This window comes from Eutrigla gurnardus (assembly GCF_963514095.1).
Source record: "Eutrigla gurnardus genome assembly, chromosome: 9".
Classification (NCBI taxonomy): domain Eukaryota; kingdom Metazoa; phylum Chordata; class Actinopteri; order Perciformes; family Triglidae; genus Eutrigla; species Eutrigla gurnardus.
Window position 1 is genome coordinate 29506991 of NC_139923.1, and position 23657 is coordinate 29530647.

The following is a 23657-nucleotide window of genomic DNA, read 5'->3' on the forward strand; positions in this document are numbered from 1 at the left end:
ATTGAACTTAAACGTATTTATGTTGACTTATTAGTGGTTTCCAGTGTGTGGATGTCAGACAGAAGAGAAGGAAACTCCCGGAGAACCAGCTCTATTTCAGGTTGGCTTAAAGTGTCATGCATTCATGCATTTGTTCGAGACTATTTTCAGTGTCGGGCGGCGGGAGGGAGGGAGGGCTGGAAGCCAGGGAGGAGCAGGGAGAGAGACCACATTGAGACCACAAGCTTTGATCCTTATTTTCCTCGAATATAAAGTACAATATTCACATGACATGAAATACATCGTACAAATATGAAAAAGACAATAAAAATGAATCAATAAAATCTTTCTAGTTCGAGGAGGGACGGGAGGAAAAAAAACTCATCTCGTCCTGCCACCTTTATTACATTATCATGTATAAATGCTAAACATTAACACGTATAATTGCTAAATGCTACGTCTGCTAACACGCTAATGTTGCTAAGGATGATCTGCGGTGACTTTCTGGAACATTATAAATTGACAAACATCACATAGGCTATGTCATTCATGGAACAATTCAAGTATGAAAAAGATCTGTTTGGGTTTTAATACAGTGCCATGGGGGACACCGGAGAGGCGGGACTAAGCCTCTCTGTTATAATAAATATAAATCATATTTAAAATCATGACAGAGGTTAAGTATACGGTGTTGTAGACTAATGAGAACGGTGAACGGACATTTCAAATACACCACGTCGATTATATTCCACTATTGAGGAACATTTAAAACGTTGTGCTCTTTTATTTATTTGTTTCAATAATTCAACTTTATCCTTTATTTATTTATTTATTTTTACAAACTTTATTTATGCAGCAGATCAGACCACATGAAAATGTATATATTTTTTTAATAATGAATCTTATATAAATAAATTAAAGAGTTCGAGAGTTGTAATACAGTTCGTCAATTTGAGAGATTTGATATAATTGAGTATATAACATTGTTGGGGATCGTTTAGTTTACTTACATCTTTGCAAAATAAAATGTACCATATAAAATCATCAAGTTAACAACATATTCCATCCATCCATCCATTTTCTACCGCTTATCCTGTATTCAGGGTCGCGGGGGGGCTGGAGCCGATCCCAGCTGTCATTGGGCGAAGGCAGGGTACACCCTGGACAGGACGCCAGTCTATCGCAGGGCCGACATGTAGAGACAAACAACCATTCACGCTCACATTCACACCTACGGGCAATTTAGAGTCATCAATTAACCTATCCCCATCCTGCATGTCTTTGGACTGTGGGAGGAAGCCGGAGAACCCGGAGAGAACCCACGCTTACACGGGGAGAACATGCAAACTCCAACAACATATTCAATATTATAAAATATAAAATTTAATTTCGACATAACATGACTGAACTGATATTACAGTTAAAGAATATGTGACATGTATTCTATAATTGTTACCGGTATGTATGTCACATTATGTTTTGTAAGTCGTGCTCTTTTATTTTGACACGCTCCCCTGTCCGGATGTGTCGTCATGCTATGCTAATCGTCTCGAGGCGCTGCGGTATAAAATCGGCGCAGCAGGTATACCGGGCTCACATGGCCGGCGGGGAAGCGCACTCTGCGGCTCCGTGTCTCCTGAATCCGGCTGCGGTAACAAAAGAAAAGCCCGACGGGACACGGGAGAACCGGACACACACACAACCGGGGCTCATTCAACCAACTACACGTTACTTCTCCCGGTTTAACCGGGAACTTCCCGCGGACACGACTCTGTGTACAAACATGCGGAGCGACTAGCGGAAGCTAAGTTTACAGCTAGTTTGTTCGGGGTTCGTCTCCGCGAAGAGGGGACCGAAGCCGGGATACAAAGCACCAGGGGGGACGGGGCCAGCCGAGGCATGGATCCCCGGCTGCTGTGCTGCGAAGGGGACCGGCCCGCCGTCCGGAGGGCCTACCGGGACTCCAACCTGTTGAACGCCCGGGTCCTGCGCGCCCTGCTGCGGGCGGAGGAGAAGTACCTCCCCGCCGCCAACTACTTCAAGTGCGTGCAGAGAGAGATCGCCCCGTACATGAGGAGGATCGTGGCCACCTGGATGCTGGAGGTGAGTTCATATAACAGTAATAACAACAATAAACAGCCTCTATAACGTGGTTATTACCGACTGTAGACCAGAACCGGTTAAAGTCCCTGTAGCCGGCTCACTAGCGCCACCGCGGGCCTATGGAAGGAACAACATGACGAAACAAATAAACATAAATAAAAAGCAAATAAAACGATGTGACTGCAGATGAACGGTGTGTTTTATGGGTTTAAATGGATAAATAATACCAGCAATAAGGAAACACTGGAGTTCCTGAACGCAACGATCCTCCACGTAGACGTACGTTGCGTTTCTACGTAAATAAAATACTACTCTAATACTATTCTACTTATAAAATGTACTCAAAGTATCCGAAGGACATTTGTACTGGTTGTTTTTTACAAGACTAACTGAATCTGATGCACATTAACACAAATAAAAATGACGTACAGTAAAGTACAAATATTAGTTTTAACATGTCGGGAGAACATCTCCCTTCTTTTTTAAGGTTATTTCTAAAATAAATCCTTGAATGAATGTTTTATATTACACTATAAAATATTAACATTGGAGATATTGGAATCATTTAAAAACAATGACTTGATGTTGAAAATGATTTATAATAATTTATACTATTTAAGCGGGGGTTCTGTCACTGGAACTACTTTCTACAGCGTAGGGCTACGTGGACCGGAGGTCGGGGTTCATGTGTGCCGTGGCTGTGTTTCAGGTGTGCGAGGAGCAGCAGTGCGAGGAGGAGGTCTTCCCTCTGGCCATGAACTACACGGACCGCTTCCTGTCGGTGGAGCCGACCCAGAAGAAGCACCTGCAGCTGCTGGGCGCCGCCTGCATGTTCCTGGCCTCCAAGCTGAAGGAGACCACGCCGCTGACCGCCGAGAAGCTCTGCATCTACACCGACCACTCGGTCACGCCGGCCCAGCTGCTGGTACGACTCACTTCCTGTCTGGTTCAGAACCTCGGCGTCAAACACGCCGTCCCCGACACATTTATGATAGAATATATATATATATATATATATATATATATATATATATATATATAAAAAGCTGTCTCCAAACATCATGTTGGTTGTTTAGAGGACAATAACATCTCACTTAATGTGATGAACAAGTGACATAATAAGTAGACTGAATACTGACCATTGGATTGATACAAAGATGGAGTTTACCACAGCTGGAAGGGGCTGGAAAAGCATGGAGATGCACCTGGAAGTGCTTGAATGTGACCCTGGAGGAGGTGTAGGAACCCTGAACATGTATAAATAATATGCAGTGAGCGTCATGTGATGCTCTGATCTGTAAGTGTGATCACCATCAGGCGTTGATCAATACATCGATAGGAAGGAGACCTTAATCCCCCACGTAGACCAGAAAGCCTTATTAATCCCAGCATCTGGTCTGGATCCACTTGAACCTGAATCCTTCTGTCCCCCGTCTGTCCACCAGCAAATGGAGCTGCTGGTTTTGACCAAGCTGAAGTGGGACCTGGCCTCGGTGACCCCCCTGGACTTCATAGACCACTTCCTGTCTCAGCTGGCTGTCAGGACGGAGACCCGGTCCATACTCAGGAAGCACGCGCAGACCTTCGTGGCGCTGTGTGCGACGGGTAAGCATGACTCAGCGCTTTTATGTGCTCCATTTCCTGGAGTCCCTAAACTGGTTCTGGTTCCGTTCTCTATAAATGAATAAATGGTCTCCTCAGACGTGAAGTTCATCGCCACCCCCCCGTCCATGGTGGCAGCAGGCAGCATGGTGGCGGCCCTGGAGGGGCTGCAGTCCAGGATGGCGAGCAGCGCCACGGCGGCCCAGAAGCTGACGGAGCAGCTGGCCCAGACCATCAGGAGCGACCCGGTAGGTGGACTTCCTAGACCCCGTATAGTGGACGTCCTAGACCCGGTAGGTGGACCTCCTAGACCCCGTATAGTGGACGTCCTAGACCCGGTAGGTGGACCTCCTAGACCCCGTATAGTGGACGTCCTAGACCCGGTAGGTGGACCTCCTAGACCCCGTATGTGGACCTCCTAGACCCCGTATGGTGGACCTCCTAGACCCCGTATGGTGGACCTCCTAGACCCCGTATGGTGGACCTCCTAGACCTCGTATGTGGACGTACTAGACCCCGTATGGTGGACGTACTAGACCCCGTATGGTGGACCTCCTAGACCCTGTATGTGGACCTCCTAGACCCCGTATCTGGACCTCCTAGACCCCGTATGGTGGACCTCCTAGACCCCGTATGGTGGACCTCCTAGACCCCGTATGTGGACCTCCTAGACCCCGTATCTGGACCTCCTAGACCCCGTATCTGGACCTCCTAGACCCCGTATGGTGGACCTCCTAGACCCCGTATGGTGGACGTACTAGACCTCGTATGTGGACTTCCTAGACCCCGTATGGTGGACCTCCTAGACCCCGTATCTGGACCTCCTAGACCCCGTATCTGGACCTCCTAGACCCCGTATGGTGGACCTCCTAGACCCCGTATGGTGGACGTACTAGACCTCGTATGTGGACCTCCTAGACCCCGTATGGTGGACTTTCCTCATAAAGTACCCTGGATTAATTTCCTACATTTCACAATAAAAGCCCCAGACATCACTGCGTATCAGAAGAACTTAAAGTACAAAAAATGACCTCTATAGTCCTCCTTCTAGTCCTTTTATATAGTCCTCTCCGTGGTCCTCTTTCTAGTCGTGTGTGTACACATATACACAGACACTCTTTCTAGTCCACTATGTAGTCCTCTATGTGGTCTTTGACCTCCGAGCTAACCCTGGACCCGGTCCGTCTCTCCTCCAGGACTGTCTCCGGGCGTGTCAGGAACAGATCGAGTCGCTGCTGGAAACCAGCCTCAGACGGGCGCAACAGCCGCAACTCTCGGTTGCCATGGAAACTAAGAACATCGGTGAGGGGCAGGACCTCTCGACAACGCCCACGGACGTCCGGGACATAAACATCTGACCGAGTGCCGCCGGGACCCTGGGACTCGACCCGGGACCAGAACCGTTCACATGAAGTCCAGTATGAACTTTGAGACGCTGAAGGCTCAGAGCATCGGCTGTGGGTAATGCCTGGATTTACCCCCCCAGACTATAGATCTCAGTCCGATCTAGACCAGTCAGACTCATCTGGATCTGGATCTGGACTGGACCTGGACTGGACCTCATGAAGGAAACCAAATGTAAATTTAATCGGGAGAGAACTAGTCCCTTTATTAGGATTCTGTAGTCCAGGGCCCGGTTCCGATAACGTCCACTCTTAGCGCTACGAAGACTCCTACGTTATGACTTACCGACGTTGTTTACCTCTATAGTCGTGGTTCCTGAACGGTCTCCTAGGAGTCTTCTTAAGAAACCCTCCTTACGTCGTTCGTACACGGCGCTGTCCAGAAAGAAAGTGCTGAAATCGATTGCTCAGAGTTCGATTTTCCATTTCATGTGCAGCTGCATGACAGCACCATATTATAAAATGTAGGCTATTGCAGTGTTTGAGACTAAAACACTGCTAGAAATCCTAATGGGCTGATTAAATGACACTGTAATATACCTAGGCTACTTCTGAGGTTGAGGTAAAGCTTAGCCTTGTGATGAAATGCATGCGCATTTTATTTTTATTTTCTTCATGAATGACTTAAAACCACTGGTGAAACACAACACTGGCAATGTGCAGTTCCATGCGCAGCGGGGATTTCTGGGTTACTGTACAGTGGCGGCGACTAGCGTCAGGAGCTGAAACATCACTACGGTAGAGCTAAGAAGGCTCTAAGAGCGCTCCAGACTCTTACCAACGTGTGACGTACGAAAGAGATTCGTAGCAAAGAACGTTTCGGGAAACACGTGAAATGTTAAGTATGAACTCTAAGTAGGGGTTAGGAATGACGTAGCGGTAAGAAGGCTTTAAGAAGGCTTCGGGAAACCGGGCCCAGGTCTTCCTTCACATCACATGTGAGACTGAATAGAGGTATCGGGTCCCGTTTCCTGTCAGGACCACAACAAGTTCCTCTCCTTTTTTACCTCCAGTGATGTCACCGGGGCTTCTCTGACAAGTTCAGAGGTTTTGTTCTTCGAGATCTGAAACAAAGGAACACTTTACGGGACCTTTTTGAATATGAATATCTTGAATTTCTACGTTTTTCCCTTTTTAGCAGTTGAACCGGTTTATCACAAATCCTGAACCGGACCAGATAGAAGTGTGAGGTAGTTTACAGTATGAGCTGTAATTTGTTCTTTTTTTTTTTTAACAGGAAAGCTGCCAAACAGACCACTGTTGTAATGCGATGCAGTGTAGGGCATGTCTTACACCACTAGAGGGCACTCACGGTGTGCAGCAGCAGCCACCATACATCATTGCTGTGTCGTCGTTGTCCCGGGTTACGTGATGGATAAATAACCGAACAAACACAGCCCAGTGAGTCTTGGGGGATGATATAAAGTATATCAGGACAACTTTTATTTATTGTTTCATATCCCTCCTGCTCCAGCGGCAACATCAACGTTGCCGGTGATGTTGCCGATGTACTGACACGGTGGTACCAGGAACTGTTTTGTATTGTTATAAAGGTGTTTTACCTCCATAACATAAGCTTGTATCGGGTGAAGCGACATGTTTTTAGAGTGTAATGCTGCATTAAAGGAAAACTGACTGATGACACTCTAAAAGGCCTGTTGGTGATGCTTCTATGCTTTTATTTTGAAGGGGAGGATTTGGTCGGGTTGGCAGTGCTTCTAAATGTGTTGTAGGTTCCTAATCAATGAAGCCGTGAGCTTGACGCTCTCCTCCCTCGTAACATCCACTTTCACGTTCTTTCGCTCCTTTTCATAGTTTACTCCAAAAATAAAGCAAGATACAATCCAGCATGATGAAAATAAAAAAGGCCAGAGCAAAATATCTAGAAAATGCTGAGTAAAGGCAGAGGTCAAAAAACTGTGTGGCTCCACTCCATGACGACTGACCTGACTGACTTCTTCACGTGAATCCCGCCGACACGTATCAATCCGCATTAAAGGTTGCATGCGTGATTTTTTAACCTCTAAACGTCCACACATTTTTAAGTGAAATGAATTAAATAGTACCTTATTAATATTAACTGTTCACCTGTAAATAATGTAAATAACCCATTTTTATCATAATTAACAACAACCTCTTCTTAAATGTAAACTTAAATTATCGAAATACTAATCAACTAAAAATAGCATTTAGGCTCCTATATTACCGGCCCCTAATTGTTATCAATGTCCTTGAAACAATTACTCCAAAAGTGTCAACTTAAATTAAAGGAGCCTGAATAACATTTGTTATAACACCTTTATAACATCACTTATTGAAAGACGCTTGCTGTTCTTAGTCCCATTTAAGATGAGATCTTCATAACAGTCCATCAGTTATCCTCTGATTCCTGAAGAAGACAAAGCTTTGTTATAGGGCGACAAAGCTCGTTGGTCTTGGTCTTCACTTTAACCTGACGAACAAGCCCGTTGCCATCAGGAAAAGTCTCCACAATCCTTCCAAGTGGCCAGGAATTTCTGGGTGACGTATCGTCCACGATCAACACCACATCGCCGACACAGAAGTTTCTTCCAGGTGAAGACCATCGCTGACGTTCTTGGAGCTGTGTCAGATATTCTTTGCACCAGCGCTTCCAGAAGACATCCGCGAGGTACTGAATCTGTCTCCATCTGCGATTAACGTATTGGTCATCCTTATCAAATACTCCTGGTGGTAACTCGGGTTTGACTTTGAGCAACAACAGGTGGTTGGGTGTGAGGGCCTCTAAATCGGTGAGGTCTGTTGATGCCTTTGTGATGGGCCTGCTGTTTATGACCGCCTCGGCTTCACAAAGTAAGGTATGGAGACCCTCTTCGTCCAACAATTGCTCCTTAACTGTGATGTTCAGGATTTTTCTGACTGAACGGATTAACCGCTCCCAGCTGCCTCCGTGGTGAGAACCTGCCGGTGGGTTGAAGTTCCACTGAACACCTCTCTGCTGCAAGTGTTTCTCAATCCTGCTGGTGTTCCATTCCTTGATCGATTTCCTCAACTCACTGTCAGCTGACCGAAAGTTGGTTCCATTATCTGAATACATCTCTCTGACTTGCCCTCTTCTGGCAAGAAATCTTCTGATGGCGTTAAGACAGGCATCAGTGTCGAGTGATGACGCAACTTCCAGATGCACGGCTCGTATAGCAAGACATGTGAAGATAACGCCGTATCTCTTTACTTGGACTCTTCCTCTTTTCACTAGGAACGGACCGAAGTAGTCGACGCCGACTCTTGTAAAAGGAGGATCATCTGGCAGGACCCTGCATGTAGGTAGATCTGCCATGAGCTGCTTGCCTGCGGCTCCATGTAGTCTTTTACAGACAACGCACTTGGACAGGAACCTTCTGATGGCTCCACTGGCTCCAGGGATCCAGAATCGCTGCCGTAGCTGAGCCAACATGTGATTCCTTCCAGCGTGAGCTGTAGTGTCATGAATGTGTCTTAACACCAGCCTTGTGATGTGTGAATCCTTGGGCAAGATGGCTGGCTGCTTGGAGTTATCAGGCATCGCCGCGCGGCTCAACCTTCCACCGACTCTCATAACTCCATCTTGGAGTACTGGATTTAACTTAAAGAGTGAGCTACTTTTCTTTACTCTTTGATGTTCCTTTAACGCAGCCAAATCTTCTTTGAAACTTCGCTTCTGACAATACTTCATAATTTCTGTTTCTGCTTCAGTCAAGTCGTCACAAGTCAGATACTTTCCTTTAACGGCTTTCTTGAAATCCGTCATCCTGCTTTCTCCGTCTACTGCTTGTAGTTCCTTTCTCTTTTCCTTTAGCTCTTTCAGTAAATCCTTAAGTTTCCGAAACCATCCCACAGCGCACTTCAACGCTGTCCAGGAAGAGTAGTGGTTCATCCACTGATCCATGGAATCCTCGAGCTCTTGTGCCTGAATGACATGCACTTGAGTCACTCCTTTGACCTCTTGGTCGTTGATATCCAGCATGCCAGGATCTGGATTTTTAGGCCACTGGTCTTGCGAGCTGAGCAAGAAACTTGGTCCTGAAAGCCAGCTCTCGTTTTTCAAAAATGCTTCCACAGTCTGTCCTCTTGAGACGAGATCAGCGGGATTCAGAGTGGTGTTGATGTATCTCCACTGAGATGTCTGAGAGTGATACAGGATGGCTGAAACCCTGTTCGCAACGAACGTCTTGAATCTGGTGCTCTCACTGTTCAAGTACTTTAGCACAGCCGTGCTATCGGTCCAAAAGATCGATTTGTGAAGCTCCAACTCAAGCTCTTTCCTCAGAAGCTTGTCTTCAAGGGCGCTACCCTTGTCTTTGCCAGGATCAAGGTGGATTGAGTTTCACCAGCTGAAAAGCGCAGCAGTAAGTAGCTTGTGGTTCCGTAGGCATCTTCACTCGCGTCAGCAAAGTGATGAAGCTGCGCGAAGACTGGCGCACCAAACTGCTTCGACTTGACACATCTGTCGACTCCAAATTTCTCAAGCTGTGGCAAACTTGAGATCCACTTATTCCAACCTTTGACCACAGTGTCTGGCAGGTCTTCATCCCAGCTATACTTCTGCCGACATAAATCCTGCAGGATTCTTTTGGCGGGCAATATTACTGGAGCGAGAAAGCCCAGCGGATCAAAAATTGAACTGACCAAGGAAAGCAGGCCTCTCCTAGTGTGTGGTCGATCTTTGAGGTTGATTTTGAACCTGAACTGATCCGATTCGGCACACCACTGGATGCCCAATGTTCTCTCCATTGGCAGATTGTCCTCATCTAAGTCCAGATCTTGAAACCCTTGAGCTCTTTCCTCTTCCGGGATTGAGTTAAGCAGCTTCCTGCTGTTACTTGACCACTTTGTCAGTCGGAATCCTCCTTTTGCCAACATGCTTCTCAACTCAGCGCACAGAGTGATGGCTGTATCTTCGTCAGAAACCGACTTAAGACAGTCGTCTACGTAAAAATTTTTCCTGACGGTTTTAGCCGTCTCTTGTCCAGACTCCTCTGCAAAATCTGTTGCACATTTCTGAAGCGCAAAGGTGGCGACACTTGGCGAAGATGTTGCGCCGAAGATATGGACCAGCATCTTATGTTCGACGAGATCCAGCTCATAGTTGCCATCGGGCCACCATAGAAATCTGAGGAGATCCGTGTCTTCGTTACTCACCCTGACTTGGTGGAACATGGCCTCCACGTCAGCCATGACCGCCACAGCCTCCTGGCGGAACCTCATGAGGACCCCCACCAGCGAGCTTGTAAGGTCCGGACCCTGTAGGAGCTGCTGGTTCAATGACATTCCTCGGAAGCTTGCGCCACAGTCAAACACGATGCGCAACTTCTGCTTGGTTGGATGTCTGACTCCATGGTGAGGCAGATACCACGTTCGCCCCTCAGCAGGTTCACGCTCATCACCATCGAGCTTCACTGCGTAACCGTTCTTGAGCAGGTCGTCCATGAAAGCCACATATTCTCCATAGAACTTGCCGTCCTTTGAGAACCTCTTCCGTAAGTTCAATGCACGTTGCTCCGCAACTGCTCTGTTGTTCGGCATGCACAAACATTTCTTCCTCACTGGAAGACAAACATTGTAATGACCGTCTTTAAGTACAGCAGACTGTGACACCATGTTGATAAACTGATGGTCATCTTTAGACATCTCGATGTCTTCGTCTTGTCCAGCATCAGGAAAGTCCTGCTTGAATTGTAGCTGCCAGAGTTCTTCAAGCTTAGCTACTGAGATTCTGTTTGCAGTAATTCCTGTCAGTGTGTTTGCCTCCACCGTGTCACTTCCACCTCTGAGTGGTCCATTCACTGTCCAGCCTAATATTGTCCTGACGGCGTATGGTCCATTGTCCACGCTGTTGACCACTTGCAGCGGCTCCATCGCCTTGGGAACATTTGCTCCTATGAGCAATCCAACTTCTGCTTGGATAGTGGGGATTTTCACCTCCTTTAGGTGGGGTCAACTGTCAATATCCTCTTGACGGGGAATATTGTCCTTAGCTACGGGAATGTCCTTTTGTGAATACACCTCAGAAAGTTCAACAAACTGGTTGCTGTCCAAACTGCTGATCTCCAGACCAGCCACAATGCGCGTGTTCACGATCGATTCGGTCCCCATAGTTCGCAATGAGATGCTTACATTGCGTCCATTCATGTTCAGTTGCTTCATCAGTGACTCTGTAGCGAAAGTAGCCGAGCTACCGGGATCCAAAAACGCGTACGTTGTCACTGTCTTGGTTCCTTTTTGTGCCTTGACACATACTGGAATGATCGAAAGAACACAATCGTCTTTACCGGCCCCTGTGACTCCAAAAGTTTCAGCCGTTTGTACAAGGGCACTTGAAACAGATTGCTGTTCACAATAGTCCTTTCCTGCTTCTTCTCTTGAGTCCTTGATGGTAATGTGCAATGGTGTGGGATGCAGTCTGGAGCATTCTTCACATTGAAGTTTCTGTTTGCAGCTGCTGCTCATATGACCATGCTTTAAACATGCAAAACACAAACCTTTGCTCCTCAAGAAACCAATCTTGTCTTTATGTTGCTTGCTCTTGAATTTCTTGCAAACTGTGAGACTATGTTGCTCTCCAGTACAATAAACACAAGGTTTGCTGAAACCGTCGACTGAGACAGGTTGTGTTTTTGCTACTGTCTGTTTTTCATTTTCCATCCTGGGAGGCACAACAACTGTTGTGAACACTTTTCTTGACTTGAATGTCTCTGAGTATTGTGGTTTCGGTTTCTGTTTTACAGGATCTTTCGTGTTTATTGTGTTTTCCTTTATGTTTCCATAGAGTGGATGCAGAAGATACTTAACTTGATGATTCACAAAGTCAACAAAATCCTTGAACTTAACTCTTTTCTTTGTTCTTTCTTGCAGGTCGCAAGCGGATTTCCTCCAAGACTCCTTGAGCTTATATGGAAGTTTGTTTGCCAGTGCCTTTATATTAGCTGTGTTGTCCAAGTCTTCCATGTAGCTAATATCTGTCATTGTGTTAGAGCAGCCTGTTAGGAACAATGCGAAGGATTGGAGAGAAACTCCATCTTCTGGCTTGATTGTGGGCCAATCCAAAGCCTCTTTTATGTATGCTTCCGCTATCTTGAAGTCATCACCAAAGAACTCCTTTAACATTTGTTTTGCTTTAGTATATCCTGCTGAAGACTCCATGTGGATGCAGCTCTTAACCAACTCGTGTAGTTGTCCACTTGTATACTGTAGCAAAAATTGAAGACGATCACGATTGTCACCTGTGCGGCCTTCGATCCCATGTTCAATGGCCCTAATAAAGGAGTTGTATTCCAGTGGGTCGCCTGTAAATGTTTGGATCTTCAGATCAGGAAGTCGAGATGCTTTGTGACTCTTCACGAGATAGTCTGTCACGTTGGCTTGCTGAGAGATGGCTTGGCAAAGCCCATCGAGCACTGGTCCCTGTGGGTCTTTAATTCCAGTCTTTGGTGCAGACGTAGCCAATTGATCCGTTGCTGCTGGAGTATTTTGTTTAACCCTGGGTGCTGGTACGGTGGGTCTTGATGGTGGTTGAAAGATGGGTTTTGTGTCTGTTTTACCATCCTCATCATAAGCTTTACCTGTGCTACTATCTTCTTGTACGTTCTCGTATTTTTGTAAGACCTCCATTTTGGCATCAGACTCAGCCAGTGCAGTTTGCATTGCATGCATTTCTTTTCTAGCTTTTATTGAAGCTTCAATTCTTTTTTGTTGGGCCTCAAACTCTGCTTCTCGCTGCTTTTCTTCAGCTTGAATTTGAGCCTCCCTGCATTTTTTCTCTGCATGCCAGTCTGCTTCTTCCTGTTCTATTGCCAGTTTCTCTCATAAAGCTGCAGCCTTTGCTCTTAATGATGCTTGCTCCATTTCCGCCTTTAATCTGACTGAAGATGCTGATGAAAGTGAGCTTCCGCTCTGTGATGTAGCTTTACTTCGACTTCTAGTGGTCACTTTTGTTGATGTAGACCTACTGTCTGAAGGTGTTACCTGTCTGTCACACTCTTCAGCCTGCTCAACAAAAACATCTTTCATCCAATTCTCACATTTCCAGAAAAAGTCATCCATTAGTTTAATCTTTGGATCAAACCAGCTCCTTTGATCATCCACAAATTCCACCTCTTCCATTAATTTCTGAAGGTCAGAATTAAGCTTCACAAATTCCTGATGCAAGCCAGTAAAATCAACACGGAGCTTATTTTTTACAGTGTCCACATTTGCATCGTCTTCCATTAATTGTTCAATATGTTTTGTCAAGCTAGTTATCTGTGATAGCTTGTACCTGCGTGCTTGCTCCTTCCTGGCCTTGTGATCTTCAATGGCCTTCTCAGTCATTTTTATTGTCCTTTTTTCACTGTCTTGTTCATCCATAGTAATATAATATATATAGTTTTTTTTTTTTTTCCTTTTACTCACATGCGCTGGCGAGTTGACGAGCGTCAATTAACGATCCCACGCCAGGCTAACGAGCTCCCTCATGCAGCTTGTGACTTTTTCTTTTCCAAAAGTCTCACATTTCCTTCTTCTGTCCTCCGTTTTCCGTCAGGCAGTTCCACGTTCCATTAATCCACGAAGAGCACGTTTTTTGACTAATGTAGGTTCCTAATCAATGAAGCCGTGAGCTTGACGCTCTCCTCCCTCGTAACATCCACTTTCACGTTCTTTCGCTCCTTTTCATAGTTTACTCCAAAAATAAAGCAAGATACAATCCAGAATGATGAAAATAAAAAAGGCCAGAGCAACATATCTAGAAAATGCTGAGTAAAGGCAGAGGTCAACAAACTGTGTGGCTCCACTCCATGACGACTGACCTGACTGACTTCTTCACGTGAATCCCGCCGACACGTATCAATCCGCATTAAAGGTTACATGCGTGATTTTTTAACCTCTAAACATCCACACATTTTTAAGTGAAATTAATTAAATAGTACCTTATTAATATTAACTGTTCACCTGTAAATAATGTAAATAACCCATTTTTATCATAATTAACAACAACCTCTTCTTAAATGTAAACTTAAATTATTATCGAAATACTAATCAACTAAAAATAGCATTTAGGCTCCTATATGTGTAGAACTACGGATATTAAACCATAGACTTCTATACAACCAGAGAGGAGTCGCCCCCTGGTGGCCAGCAGAGAATTAATGAAGTGAAATATGAAACATTATTTATTACATAATTACCATAGAATTAAAGTTGATTACAGCCCGTTTAACTGCTCAACAATAGTCCATTTAGATGCAGCAGTTTGTTCTGGGCAGATTGTGGTTCAGGACAAGTCAACACGATGTGGCGACGCCTGAGCCGACGGCGAGGAGGAGGCAAGGAGGAGGCGAGGAGGAGGCGAGGAGGAGGCAAGGAGGAGGCAAGGAGGAGGCGAGGCAGCAGCTCCAGGCGAGGGAGCAGTTCCAGTTCTATCGTTAACTCCACGCTGATAAGGACAGGCGTACGGCAGAAACCACTGAGTCATTACCTCTCCGAGAACAGGAGGGAGAGGCAGCACACACCTACACGGATCCCAGACCAGATCCCAGACCAGACGGTGGACCAGCAACATGTCGGAGCAACTGGAAGGCAACATCCTGGTGACCGGGAGCAACCGGGGCATCGGGCTGGAGTTGGTGAAGCAGCTGGTGGAGACGACAGCAGATCTCCACATCTACGCCGGGAGTAGGACCACGGAGGGGCCGAGGGCAGAGGTCATACACACACACACATACATGTATATATATATATACACATACATACAGGGCTCCAGAGTGCGCCTAATTTGGGCGCACGTGCGCCCAGAAATCGGGGTAGTGCGACCAGATATTTTACGTGGGCGCACTGGTGCGCCCACTTAAAAAAAAAAAAAAATTTTTTTTTTGGCCATTTGCCCAACATGAAAATGATTATTATTATTATTATTATTTGTCAGCTTGTGGCATGTTTTTATGTACAAATTCAGACAGGCATGCTTAACGAACCTATGCGCAAAGACTCACTTAAGTTTGTTTGTCCAAGTTGTTGTTGTGCGCTGTGATTTAAATAAACGTTTCTACACCTTTACTTCTGTTTACGTAATGTCTATGTGAACTGACGCTGAAAATGTAATATTGTAATTTGGGTGCACCTAAAATATGTGCTGGTGCACCCAAGGAAAAAGTTAGTCTGGAGCCCTGACATATATATATACACATACATATATATATATATATATATATATATACACACAGACACGCTCACTAGGGTTAGTATAACAGGGTGTTGTTTGTATCAAACACAGAAACTCGCTTTTTCTCTCTCTCTCTCTCTCTCTCCCCCCCCTCTCTCTCTCTCTCTCTCTCCCCCCCTCTCTCTCTCTCTCTCTCTCCCCCCCCCTCTCTCTCTGTAGGTAGCTAAGGTAGCTATAAGTCCGTGTGCGCACTTTTAATGCATCGATATACAGAGAAATCTCTAAATGGTGAACTGGAACGTAATCTAAAACCAATGTTAATGTTTGTGTAAGAACATCTGGTAAATCAAGACTCAACTTGTGGGTGTAATGTTGGACCGGGTCCTCGTCCCCCGTGGTTTAGTGGATCTCCAAGATGTTACTGAATGTAAGTCAACATGTTTTCACACAGACGAGTAGTAACATGTCATGAAACCGGAGGGCTATTCCACCAAACTCGCTAATTAAAGCGGCGCTTACCTGGTTAAGCCTGGTTAGAACTAACGCCAACTGCCACTTGTGGCTAAACCCGTTCCATCAACGCATTTCAGCCGCGCCTTGTTGAGGCTAATTCAAGCCAGGTTAACGTTGTCGTGTGTTACGCCGTTCACGGGATATGAAGCCAGACCAGAACCGTGAATGTCGAATCATCGAGAAAATGGCAGAAAATACTTTATTATTATTGATGGAACTGTACGAGGAGTACAAACCCATCATAACCAATAAAGGGAATACTGTAGTGATCAATAAAAATCACGAGGCTGCTTGGGCAAGAATTACCGAGCGATTAAATACGGAAGTACCGTTAAGAGTAACATGTTCTAATATAACACTGACAACAACTCCATGAAAGTCAGAATAGTGTAGAGGTAATGCGCCGGCTTTGTACGCGGCAGGCGAGGGTTCAATTCCCGTCTATGGAACATTGTGAAATTTATTTCTTTGGCCGGAACTCTCTCTCACTTGTCACTCTTTTTTTTTTAGATAGGCCTAGTAAATGCAATACATTGACCAACTCATTTATCTCAACAATTCAATGAACTTATTAATGAACTCACCTGAAAGGAATTTATGTGGCTGTAAATTGCATGCAGCAATGCCTTTGTCATTGGGATCTATAACATGCTATTAATAATAACATCTTTATGCCTATCATGTTTTTGCAAGTTATATTTGGGTTCTGGGGAAATTGTATGACATATTTATCATAGTTAAAGTAAAATGTTGGTCTAATTCTCTGATCTAAAGATAATTATACAGGCAAAAAACACACACAAAAAACACATGTAATGTCCTCGCCGGGAACCTGCGATGCCCACATTTAAGGCCAGGAGCATCACCACTCACCCAACTGGGAGTTTTAGAAAACCATATGGCCAGTCGGTATTAAACAAAATACATGATTTATTCATATATTTTTAATTGCAAGCTTGTATTCTTAGACACTTGATGAAAATATAGTCTGTTTGTACTTCATATATGTAATTTTGGTAATTTTTGGTCTTTGACGTGATGAAATCACGAGGACTTGGCGGAACCTTCTGCTGGTACAGTTGTTTCCGACAGACGGACTTCTCTGAAACCCCCGCTAAAGTAAGCCTGATGGTTAGCCTGCCCCGGAGCAGGCTAGTTTGTTGGATAAATTCCCATGGTTACTTAGCGGAGAGTGCCTCAAGTCACGTTGATGGAACGCAACTCTCGCTAAAGGTAGCGAGGCTTATCGAAATTAGCCCGGCTTTGCGCTTAGCGAGTTTGATGGAATACCCCTCAGTTCAGTTAAAGTAATGAGTAAACATTGCTGTCTAAACCTTAACATAGTTAGGCAACAAAATGAACATAAATATCAACATACAACATGGTGGAACAACTTCATAATTTTGCGTCGTTGCCAGAGTGAACATATTGATTTATCACCGTTTCTTTATTTACCTTTCTCGCAGTTTATCAGGAATGTTTTCATCTTGAAACGACAGTAAATGTAATTGGTTACTTCCTCCCAGGAGTCAACCTCAGGTTCTGAGAAGTGAAGCCAAATGCTGAAGTGCCTTAAAGCTGCATTCTCCCTGCTGGCCACCAGGGAGCGACTCCTCTCTGGTTGTATAGAAGTCTATGAGAAAATGGTCCTACTTCTCTCTGCTGGCCACCAGGGGGCGACTCCTCTCTGGTTGTATAGAAGTCTATGAGAAAATGGTCCTACTTCTCTCTTGATGTATTATCTAAGTCTTCTTCAATCCAGCATGATGTTCATTTAGTACATTATGGTCCATTTAGGCAAGGTAACTTTATTTGTATATCACATTTCATTCACAAGGCAGTCTCAAAGTGCTTCACATCATAACATGTCATGCAATAAAGTGAAAAAAATTAAAAGAAAATAAAGGCAAAAATTAAAATGCATAGAAAAACCCTCATTTAAACCAGCCAATAATAAAATAAAGTTTCAAATTTAATAATAATAAAATAAAATAAAAATAAATAATTAAAAACAAGAATATCAAGGAATAGGAAATACAGTGCAGCATAAGAAGTTCACCGATAGTATTGATTACTGAAAGGCAGCCGCAAACAGATAAGTCTTCAGTCTTGATTTAAAAGAGCTGAGATTTGCAGCAGACCTGCAGCTTTCTGGTAGTTTGTTCCAGATATGTGGTGCGTAAAAACTGAAGGCTGCCTCTCCATGTTTGGTTCTGACTCTGGGGACACAGAGCAGACCTGTCCCAGATGATCTGAGAGGTCTGGATGGTTCGTAGCTAAGCAGAAGATCAGAAATGTATTTTGGACCTAAACCATTCAGTGCTTTGTAAACCAGCAGTAGGATTTTAAAGTCAATTCTTTGACAGACAGGAAGCCAGTGTAAAGACCTGAGAACCGGAGTAATGTGATCCACTTTTTTGGTCTTAGTGAGGACTCGAGCAGCAGCGTTCTGAATTAACTGCTGTCTGATGGACTTTTTAGGGAGACCTGTGAAGACACTGTTACAGTAGTCAAGCCTGCTGAAGATAAATGCATGGACAAGTTTTAGAGTCCACCAGACCAGAAAGCAGGGGATGTGTTAGGGGGCGGGCCTTATCTGCTGATTGACAGGTCTCCACCACAGCGCTGTCCGTTCTGAGAGTTGTCCATTGTTGTTTAGCTCCGCCCCCTCTCATGTCACTTCTCTTAGCCAGAAAAATCCATCTTTTATACTCTATTGGGAATATTCAACATTTCAATGACATTCATAAACGTTTTCTCTCTTTTTCAGCTGTTTCTACTTTTCAGGATCTGGCGTTTCATTTGGTTTTCATCAGAAATGTCTGTTCTTGTATTATTGATCTTTAATTAGTATCTGTTCTTACAGTCTTATATTTGTTGGGTTCTGAATGCAAACGTTGATGTTCTGCTTTAATTGTTTATACTCTCTTTCCTCTCCTCACATCCTGTTCAGGCCCTGAGAGACCTCGCAGCTCGATATCCTGGAAAGATCACCATCATCAAACTAGGTAAACAACAACAACAACAACACAGCCTCACTATCTGATGATGCGTCTTCAGCAGACGATCACAAAGCGTTTCAGGTCGAGCTTATTGAACCTTACATGGTCCAAACAGGACGTTCACCCTGTGTAAAAGGTCAGATATCAACATGACACTTGTTTGCGTTTGTTATGTAACATTACATAAGATATTTAAAAAATAAGTAATATTTTGTACAAAACAACTAATCAGAATTGAGTAATTCTGTTTACAAGGAGACGTTGGTTCATCAAGAAGACGGTTTCCAAAATAAAAGTTCTCACCATCCGATCACTGACTGATGCCAGAAATAAAAAATTTAGATAACAAATCACATGAAGGCGTGTTAAATGGTGTTCCTCAGGGCCTGGTGTTTGGAATCCTTGTTTAGAAATTCTCTCGTGGTCAACAGTTGTTAAATTTAGCACCAAGTCTGTGTTACAAATGTGTCGGACATCGCCTTCGCACGCTTCTATCATCATGTTCACGATGGTTTTAGTTAGCTAATGGGAGAAACTCGCCTGCTGGTTCAGGAACGCGGTCCTGGTCTTGGCTATGTGATCCACCGTGAAGCTGATGAACATCCTGGTTGTCTCCTGCAGACCAGGCAGATGAGGACAGCATCTCGGCTGCGGTCCAGACCGTGACCCGGCTGATCGGGTCCGGTGGGCTGAACCTCCTCATCAACAACGCCGCCATCAACAAACCCCCGATGCCGGCGCCGCTATCCACCACAGGGAAGAAGGACATGATGGACGTGTACGAGACCAACGTGGTCGGACCGTTTCTCCTCGCAAAGGTTGGTTTTCTCTCCTCTGTGCTTTCAGGGTCCTTGGGGGTCCTGGGTCTCGTTGGTGAGTCTGATCCAGGGAGGGTGTGAGGGTTCCGATGGACCGCCTCCTATCAGAGGGGAGTGACTCAAAGAGTTTGTGTCGAGGGTGGGAGGAGTCTCACACGATGTTTAATGTTAAATCAATGGCTGCGTTTCGGATCGCATGCATTTGCTCCGATGCATGAACGAGACTTGAGAGGATCCGCCGGAACTCGTCATAAACACGTCAAGTTCACCACCACGTCAAGTCGGACACAGGTGCACTTCACAGACTCTTTTTTTTTTTTTTTATTTAAACTTTATTAATAATTATATACATAACAAAAACTATCGCGCCAGGGGAAACTTCACAGACTTTGCACAAAGAATATGGTCTACCCAGTGGCGCTGGCTTTCTTTGTCACTGATGAACTCGAGCCGAGGCATTTGAAGTCCCGTTGTTGACGGAGGCTGAGGAATTTTCTCACGTGGGAAATACCACGTGGTAATTCTAACCAACTAGGGCAACGTTGAGGGGAGTGTCTTATGTCCGCACTTATTTCAGACCATCTGCACAGAAAAGCATGCGGAGGGAGGTACCCTGGAGATACCGCGAGTTTTTAAAGTCATGTGACATGTCGCAAAGGGAAGTTATCGCCAGCATTTGTGACGTTTTTATCCCAGAATGCCTGGTTTTGCGAGGCAAATGCATGCGCATGCATGATTCGAAACGCGCCTACTGATGACTGACGCTTTAGGGGCGGGGCTACCTGGTGTTTGCCAGGTCTATGCTTTAGGGGCGGGGCTACATGGTGATTGACAGGTCTATGCTTTATTATTTATTTATTTTATGTTTTTATTAACCTTTATTTATACAGGTAAAATCTCATTGAGACCCAGGGTCTGATTTACAAGAGAGACCTGTTCCAGGTAGGCAGCAGCAAAACACAAAGTTACAGACAACTGAACATACAGGAGACACGACACGGAATACAAACATTAAAGTAAAGTGCAAACTACAAAGTGCGAAGAAGAATAGGACTGGTTAAATACATGTGCAGACCCACACAGACTGTCTCATCAGCTTTCCTACCAGCAATTTGAATTCCCTTAAAGGAATAAAGCTGGACAGCTTCAGCCTCTGCTGGAGCATGTTCCAGGTTGCAGGTGCAGCATAAGAGAACGCCTTCTTGCCAAGTTCAGTACGGACTGACGGGATGGCAAACGAGATGAATTTCAGGGACCGGAGGCTGCGATCGGACTGTTTCCGTGTCAGGTATGTGGACAAGTAGGAGGGGAGCAGTCCCATGATGGATTTATAGATAAATAGATACCAGTGAGTGGTTCTGCGCATGGAAAGTGAAGACCAGTTTGTGAGAGAGTACAATGTACAGTGATGTGTGAGGGGCGGGGCTACCTGTGATTTACAAGTTGAAGCTTTAGGGCGGGGCTACCTGGTGATTGACAGGTCTATGCTTTAGGGGCGGGGCTAGCTGGTGATTGAAAGGGCCTTAACACAGCGTTGGCCTTGTTGTCTCACAGTTTTCAGTGTTTTCATGAAAGTTAATTGCCTAAGCTACCTTAGCTATCTTCGCTACCTTAGCCACCATAGCTACCATAGCTATCCTCGCTATCTTCGCTACTTTAGCCACCATAGCTACCTTAGCCACCATAGCTACCTTAGCCACCTTAGCCACTATAACTACTTTGGCTACCTTAGCCACCATAGCTACCTTAGCTACCTTAGCCACCATAACTACTTTGGCTACCTTAGCCACCATAGCTACCTTAGCTACCTTAGCCACCTTAGCCACTATAACTACTTTGGCTACCTTAGCCACCATAGCTACCTTAGCTACCTTAGCCACCATAACTACTTTGGCTACCTTAGCCACCATAGCTACCTTAGCTACCTTAGCCACCATAACTACTTTGGCTACCTTAGCCACCATAGCTACCTTAGCTACCTTAGCCACCATAACTACTTTGGCTACCTTAGCCACCATAGCTACCTTAGCTACCTTAGCCACCATAACTACTTTGGCTACCTTAGCCACCATAGCTACCTTAGCTACCTTAGCCACCATAACTACTTTGGCTACCTTAGCCACCATAGCTACCTTAGCTACCTTAGCCACCATAACTACTTTGGCTACCTTAGCCACCATAGCTACCTTAGCTACCTTAGCCACCATAACTACTTTGGCTACCTTAGCCACCATAGCTACCTTAGCTACCTTAGCCACCATAACTACTTTGGCTACCTTAGCCACCATAGCTACCTTAGCTACCTTAGCCACCTTAGCCACTATAACTACTTTGGCTACCTTAGCCACCATAGCTACCTTAGCTACCTTAGCCACCATAACTACTTTGGCTACCTTAGCCACCATAGCTACCTTAGCTACCTTAGCCACCATAACTACTTTGGCTACCTTAGCCACCATAGCTACCTTAGCTACCTTAGCCACCATAACTACTTTGGCTACCTTAGCCACCATAGCTACCTTAGCTACCTTAGCCACCATAACTACTTTTGCTACTTTAGCCACCATAGCTACCTTTGCTACCTTAGCCACACACACGCACACACACACACACACACACACACACACACACACACACACACACACACACACACACTCACCAGAGACGGAAAAGAACAACCAATGCCGTGGTTCTGGATTATATTGTTCATTTACAGACCTAGAACAGAGGGAATGGAGGAGCTGGCATCACGGGTAGTTTTGCGTAGATGGTCCCGCCCACCTGACTGCACGACAATAAATCCATGACTTAGTGCATGAGTCGGTCGGTCGGCTCAGTCTGTTTGTTTTTCAGAGAGAACAGAGATCATTTACCTGGGTACCTTTCACAGATAGTCTATGAAACCAACATATGAAAGAAAATGTGAACATACTGTCAATGAAGGTTTGAAGAATAGAATATAGAATAGAACTGTTTTACAGACACCAAAGAGTGAAGCTTCCTCAGTAGGAAGATTCTTTGGTTTGCTGGCTTGATAATGCTGACAGTGTTCTCATTGATTGAAGTTGAGGGTCAAACACCGTGCCTCGGTATTTATGTGTTTATATTTGAACATCTTCATTGTGTAGTAGTGGATCTCATTTATCTGCAGTTAATGAGATAATGGGATCTTTTCAAAGCACTCCATCACCAGGGAAGTTTGGTCTGAATTCATTCAGGTCTTTAGGAGGTTTTTTTTGGGGGGGGGGGGGGGGGGGGGGGGGGGGAATGGAAGCAACATTTCCTGTTTGCTTGTGTTTTGTCATGTAGCTCATGTCGATGCTGAAACCTCTTCACATGTCCTTTCTCTCCTCAGATGTTCTTCCCTCTCCTCCAGAGGGCAGCGGACCTGGACCAGGACCACGGTGAGGAACCTCCATGGTGTACATCATCATCATCATCATCATCATCATCATCATCATTATCATCATCATCATCATTGTTATTCCTTCGTCAGGTGATCAGATGTCCTGCCGGCGGTCAGCCATCATCAACGTCTCTACGCGCACCGCGTCCATCGAGAAATGTCCGGACAACTTCGGGTGGGCTCAGATGTATCCGTACCGGACCAGCAAGGTGCCACGACCAATAGATTTTTTATGTTCATTTAGCACAAAATCCACACGTAAAAATCAGCGAATATAATGAATTCTATAAAGTCAACGTCTTCCCAATGAGCCTCTGCCGGTGTCTCTGTGGGCGCGGAGTGCCGTGATGATGCATGACGGCCGATGATACCGCTGCACCTGTTGGTGCTGCTGCACCTGTTCAGGTGTGTGAGGCCGTCAGTGTTGCACCTGTTCAGGTGTGTGAGGCCGTCAGTGTTGCACCTGTTCGGGTGTGTTCAGGTGTGTTCAGGTGTGTGAGGCCGTCAGTGTTGCACCTGTTCAGGTGTGTGAGGCTGTCAGTGTTGCACCTGTTCAGGTGTGTTCAGGTGTGTGAGGCCGTCAGTGTTGCACCTGTTCAGGTGTGTGAGGCCGTCAGTGTTGCACCTGTTCAGGTGTGTTCAGGTGTGTGAGGACGTCAGTGTTGCACCTGTTCAGGT

The 23657-nt window shown here is 45.2% G+C and overlaps 3 protein-coding genes across 4 annotated transcripts in view; all 3 read left to right on the forward strand.

Annotated features, from left to right (window-relative positions):
• Window positions 1-1546: 1546 nt before the first annotated feature.
• LOC311018246 (G1/S-specific cyclin-D1-like) lies at window positions 1547-6720 on the forward strand. The gene is made up of 5 exons (XM_084017112.1): window positions 1547-2082; window positions 2792-3007; window positions 3528-3687; window positions 3784-3932; window positions 4881-6720. Exons 1-5 carry the CDS (start codon window positions 1879-1881, stop codon window positions 5040-5042), a joined length of 891 nt encoding a protein of 296 aa, XP_083873238.1. The 5' UTR covers window positions 1547-1878; the 3' UTR covers window positions 5043-6720.
• A 7687-nt stretch (window positions 6721-14407) lies between these two features.
• Window positions 14408-23657, forward strand: part of LOC311018249 (C-signal-like) — a 29600-nt gene continuing 20350 nt past the window's right edge. The window contains exon 1 of one of the 2 annotated variants that reach the window (XM_084017116.1): window positions 14408-14437. The gene's annotated coding sequence lies outside the window, so the exon portion shown is untranslated. The remainder of the gene's footprint in view (window positions 14438-23657) is intronic. The other variant, XM_084017117.1, reaches the window with a different exon arrangement.
• LOC311018250 (C-signal-like) overlaps window positions 14530-23657 on the forward strand; it is a 29478-nt gene continuing 20350 nt past the window's right edge. The window contains exons 1-5 of the mRNA XM_084017118.1: window positions 14530-14782; window positions 18707-18761; window positions 19377-19573; window positions 22929-22977; window positions 23070-23188. Coding sequence (XP_083873244.1) covers window positions 14639-14782; window positions 18707-18761; window positions 19377-19573; window positions 22929-22977; window positions 23070-23188 — 564 coding nt within the window. The 5' untranslated portion in view covers window positions 14530-14638. The remainder of the gene's footprint in view (window positions 14783-18706; window positions 18762-19376; window positions 19574-22928; window positions 22978-23069; window positions 23189-23657) is intronic.

Excerpts from the sequence above, each read along its gene's own strand:
- LOC311018246 (XM_084017112.1), top strand. The coding sequence starts at position 1,879 with ATGGATCCCCGGCTGCTGTGCTGCGAAGGGGACCGGCCCGCCGTCCGG. Across the intron at positions 3,008-3,527 it reads TCACGCCGGCCCAGCTGCTG|CAAATGGAGCTGCTGGTTTT; the intron begins GTACGACTCACT and ends TCTGTCCACCAG. Across the intron at positions 3,688-3,783 it reads CGTGGCGCTGTGTGCGACGG|ACGTGAAGTTCATCGCCACC; the intron begins GTAAGCATGACT and ends TGGTCTCCTCAG.